At 31.1% G+C, this 5,392-nt stretch overlaps 1 protein-coding gene across 1 annotated transcript; it reads right to left on the minus strand.

Annotated features, from left to right (window-relative positions):
* Window positions 1-1,028: 1,028 nt before the first annotated feature.
* LOC139900350 (uncharacterized) lies at window positions 1,029-1,553 on the minus strand. Its single transcript, XM_071883127.1, has one exon. The coding sequence runs from the start codon at window positions 1,551-1,553 to the stop codon at window positions 1,029-1,031; it is 525 nt and encodes a 174-aa protein (XP_071739228.1).
* Between the last annotated feature and the right edge of the window lie 3,839 nt (window positions 1,554-5,392).

Below are 5,392 nucleotides of genomic sequence, written 5' to 3' on the forward strand. Positions count from 1 at the left end.
AGATATGTGTTGTAGAAGATGTAGGAGAGAAAGAGGTTGAAGAGAGGTGTGATGTATTTAATGTATATGTGTGTTTTTGTAACTTACATTATGCACATATATATAGTACAAATTTTACTATCCATATTTGACTAATTACCATCCATATTTAACTACTAAATTTACAACATAAATTTCTTTTCTTTACAATTTTTTATCCTTCCTTAATTCTTTATTTTCTTACGTTTAATAATCGACAAGTAACCAAACAAAATCATCCCCTTAGATTAACCAACAAAAACTACCGCCTTCGATTAACTAAAAAAAACATCCCGCAGCAATGCGCGGGTTTTTTTTACTCGTATATACTAATAGACAAAACACTGTTTCACTATTCACCAATAGTAACCAGGGGTATTTTCGTCATTTCACTTTTTTTTTTGTCCCCAACGATAAAATAAACAACTTTCGTAAAAGAACCAACCTTTCAATATTACCAAAAGATGTCGAAAAAAATTCTTTATTACAAAAAAATCAACTAACCTTTTTTTTTTTCTTCCTCCACGATAAAAGAGGCAACTTTCATAAAATGAACAACCCTTCAATGCTACCAAAAGATGTCGAAAAACATTCTTAAAGAAGCAACTTTCACAAAAGGAACAACCCTTCAATGTTAGATGTCGAAAAAAATTCTAGATCAAGACTTTTTTTTAACTCGCATTCAAAACGGAGCCCCCGACGCGAAGCGAGGGCTCCACAACTAGTTAATAAACAATAAAATACAAATATAAATATTAAAATTAAATAATAATAAATAATAAATAATAGATATCAAGTATAATTGTTGTAACATAATTATTAAATATTACGGAGTAATACTTTCTTTTTTGGGGTAAAGGGTTACCCCGACAAATATTATTAAATAATAACTGAATGAAACAAAGAAGCACAGCTGCTACAAGCGAACCTTGCAGCCGAACAAAAAATAAACAACCATCTAGCTATCGACTAAACAATTAAACTACAACTAGCCCAATACATTAAGCAGATTAGCTTAATTGCCAAACTTCTTTAATCCGAGTTACAATCATAGAGGACTTGAACGTCACAGTCATCAACTTTAACCGCACTGTAGATCGAATAAGCTCGAAGAGTTGGTCCACTGAGCTGCTAGGCTTATTAAATAAACGATTATTGCGTTCTTGCCACAAGAAATAAACACTAGCTGCAAAGCAAAGATTATCAACCACACCTTTAGCCGATTGACGTGTTGTCCCAGCAACTAACAAATCCCTGCAAACCTTCCAATTATTGGTTCCCACATTTATGATCATAAGATCCTTTACTTTCTTCCATACCTGCGTAGAAAAACTGCATTCGAAGAATAGATGTGCGTGTGAATCCATACAACCTTTACACAGTGAGCACTTTAGAATAGGATTATATTTCAACTCCCATGACTTCAACCTATCTTGAGTCTTGAGACGTTCTCCCATTAAAAGCCACATAACAAAGGCGTGCTTCGGAATACAATGCGAAAACCAGACAATAGGAAGAGTATTACTTTCTAGCATGTTGCTATTGTTTATAAGTAATATGATTATTATTGACTTTTATATATAAAAATAAATGTTGTAATATCTAAGGAAATTTTGATTTGATTAAATTCGAATAATTTGGGAAACTCTTTTATTTCTTTTATGATATGATATTTGAATTTGAATGTATGAAAATCTGTATCTGTATATGTCCTTAAGAAAGGCCAAAATGATCATGTCAATTGTCAAGTGCTATTATTAAATTGGTAAAGAAATACGTACAAGCGTAAGACCAAAGTGGTACAGGTAGAGTCATATCCTTGGTCATTAAATTTCAATTGGTAAATAAAGGGAGGTTTTAGGGTGTTTATGTGCTCGGTTCGGTATATTCAATTTTGAAAATTTTAGAGGCAAAATTGAAACTTAATTCAATATCAAAATTGAAAGAAAATAAATTCGAATTATGTTAGATTTCGTTAAATCGGAAATCCAAATAAATAATAATTTAACAAAATAATTGTAACAAATCAATGTTAAATTCGACTTTTCATTTTTAAGTCACATTTTTGTATATATATATATATATATATATATATATATATATATATATATATATATATATATATATATATATATATAATTCAGTATATCTATATCTATCTATCTATAGATTCTATTATAAGGCTAATTCCCCTTAATTATGCTTAAATAAGACACGTGTATAATCTAGAATATATATATTGTGATGTCATCAATTATATAGGATACGGATTTTTTAATTATTCACAAAATAATTGATATAATTATCCAAAATTAACAACAAAAATATTTATCTACAGGAAAAAAAACGTTTACAACTTTATTAATAATTATCCACAAATGACAACATTAATATTTATGTACGTGAAAAAATAATTGTAAAAATAGAATTGTTAACCGATTCACAATAATTAGTATAATTACGACTCTTATAATATCTATATAAATATATAAATATAAATAAACACTCATTATACGGGTTAAATATTATACTATTTATTCAACTTTAATCGATTGTATAGAGCAGTAAAAAAAAATGTCGAACCCTAGCTATGACTATATTCAAGATCTAGATACTCTTAAAGAGTCTTGGAAGCTAAAGGTGAAAATACTATGCTTTTGGAAGAGTAATTTTTGATTTGAGATGATTCTCATGAATGAAAAGGTATATATATTGTTGTGTTGAAAACTTTTAATTATATACCAATTTTCACATGTCAATACGTTTTGAGTGCAATGTGTTTTGATATTGAATGTGAATATGTTTAGATTAAATGTCAATATGTTTAGATTGCAATACGTTAAAAATATCAATTTGAAACGTTGTTGTAAAGTGTTGGGCATAGGATTCTAGATTAGTTTAGGCTTTAACAGAAAGCAAGTAATATAATCTAACTTTGACTAAGAAACATGAGTCATGAAAAGTATAGACACTCAAGTTGTGCGACTAATAAAATACTCTATACCGGTATATGTTTCATAATTATTGGCCAGTTAAATTTTTCGTTGATTTTAGATCATATTTCGTACATGAATTCTGAACTTTAAACTTTTAAATTGACTCAGTTGGCGATTTATAGTTATACCTTAAGATTATTTTTGATACAGTATAGAAGTTAACAAATTGGTATTTTAGATACATAATGTATTAATTTGCTTTTTATGATGTAAACCACGTATTAACTTGCTTTCTTAATTCTATAGGATGGGAAAATACATGCAACAATTAGGCATGAACTCATAAAACCTTTCGAGAACAAACTTGAAGAAAATCGCATTGTTCTTTTAAGCAAGTTCAATGTAGTCGACAACAATGTCAAGTATCCCGCAACCCAACATAAGTATAAAATTACTTTGTTGCGGAGTACGATTGTGCATCCTGTTGAGGGATTGAGGGATTTGCTGGATCTGAAAATGGATTCAATTGGTTCCCATGGATTGAAATCGAAGCCCATAAAAAAGATGAGAATTTACCAGTTGGTAAGGATATATAGTATTTAAACTTTTATTCTTTTTTATACAATATACTACTTATATAGTTTAATATTTATACAAGTCAAATAAATACATATCACTTCCAATTTAGATGTTATTGGAAATATTGTGGATTGTGGTGGCCTATACACCTACAAAAAGAGTACGCATGAACTTAGAATTGCAAAATCTAGAGTATGGTCTCTAAATTTCCTATCAATTATATCTACATATATATAATCTTATCAATTTTATTTCTAATATATTGTTTCTTTTTAAAATTGTAGCGGTATGAGGGTGCGACTCTATGGGATAATTATGCTGTGTCCATGATTATCTTAACACTCCAAGAAGTGGATTAATGTTTTTATAATACTACAATTTGATAGAATAAGATATTGGAAAGAAAAATGTGAGACACACTTTTATACACATGAATAGTAACATTAATTGCTTAGTAAATATTATTACAATTTTTTAATACTATGATGCCAGACATTACAAGTTTTCAAAATGCTCGCTATGGAACAAAGATGTGGATTGATGACGATATACTTGAACTAAAGGAGTATCGTTCAAAGTACATTGCAACATTCAGTAGCGGTTCATCAAAGACAGGTGACTTCAGCTGAGAGTTTTTTAGTCGGACTCTGTGATCTCACGGGTCTTTAAACTAAATGTCTAAATGACTTTAGCATTTACGTTCACTTAATACATAAAACATATCAAAAAACTATTTCTTTTAAACAAACCCGTGGTTCCACGGGTCATTTCACTAGTTTATATCCATTTCCCTTTCCATCTCATATTTATTGTCCATTATTCAATTTTAAATTCTTCCAAATTAATAATTCGGTTATATAAATAGATAAAAGTAGTAAATTAAAGTTTCTTCGTACCCTTAAATTTTATATATAAGACAAAAAATAGATAAAAGACACGGGATAAACTGTAAAATAAATAAAAAAGGACAATACAATAATAAACTTTTATATATCTTTTATTCAATAACTATTAATATGAAACAAATAGAAGAGGATATTAATCTCATATTCCTTCAACCTTGAGTTACATCATTTCTACAATTAATAGGACCAAAAGTGGTTTAGGGAAATTACATTTCACATACAAACGCTCACCACCTTGATATCGGCTAAAAAGTCACGTTTTCACCCGGGTATTAAGGCCCAAAAACAAGAAAGATTTGAACTTTATCGGCAAAATACCCACTTCGTTGGTTAGAACTGAAGAACAAGAAATCACGAAGATGGTGCAAATAGAATCAAGAGAATCAGAGCTAAAACGAAGATTCTAGACCGAACACGGTGAAAGACAAGAAATCAAGTTACGTTCCAAGAATTTCTGCTTACCAGGCAAGCCAAACGGCCTGCCAGACGGCCTGCCAAACGGCTTGCCTGGCTCACAAACGGCCTGCCAAACGCCCAGGATAAATGACCCTTGCAAACGGCTTGGCTTGGCAAACCGCCCCTGCAAACGGCCTGTTTGGCCGTTTGCAGGCAAAATCCTTGCTTATTTAAAGGGTCTTTGTCATTCATTCCAACACACACTTCAATTCAGTTCTTTCTCTCTCTTGTACAATATTAGTCATACTCTCAAGGTCTTCGACTCCGTGCGGGAAACCTAGTACCCGGAGAAGAACGCCGGAGATTGTATTAGAAGCGGTCTGGAGTTTGAAGTTGTCACTTTTGTATTCAGAACTCGTTTAATCTACTGATACTTCTATCCTTTATAACTTTTATCCGTTGAGTGACGGCCCTTCCACTCGGCACCGTCGGATCACTAAGGCCGACTTTCGTCCCTGCTCGACGGGTGGGTCTTGCAGTCAAGCTCTCTTCTGCCTT

Source organism: Rutidosis leptorrhynchoides, chromosome 3, assembly GCF_046630445.1.
Source record: "Rutidosis leptorrhynchoides isolate AG116_Rl617_1_P2 chromosome 3, CSIRO_AGI_Rlap_v1, whole genome shotgun sequence".
Taxonomy (NCBI): Eukaryota; Viridiplantae; Streptophyta; class Magnoliopsida; order Asterales; family Asteraceae; genus Rutidosis; species Rutidosis leptorrhynchoides.

Coding starts and splice junctions, on each gene's coding strand:
- LOC139900350 (XM_071883127.1), bottom strand. CDS start 1,553: ATGCTAGAAAGTAATACTCTTCCTATTGTCTGGTTTTCGCATTGTATT.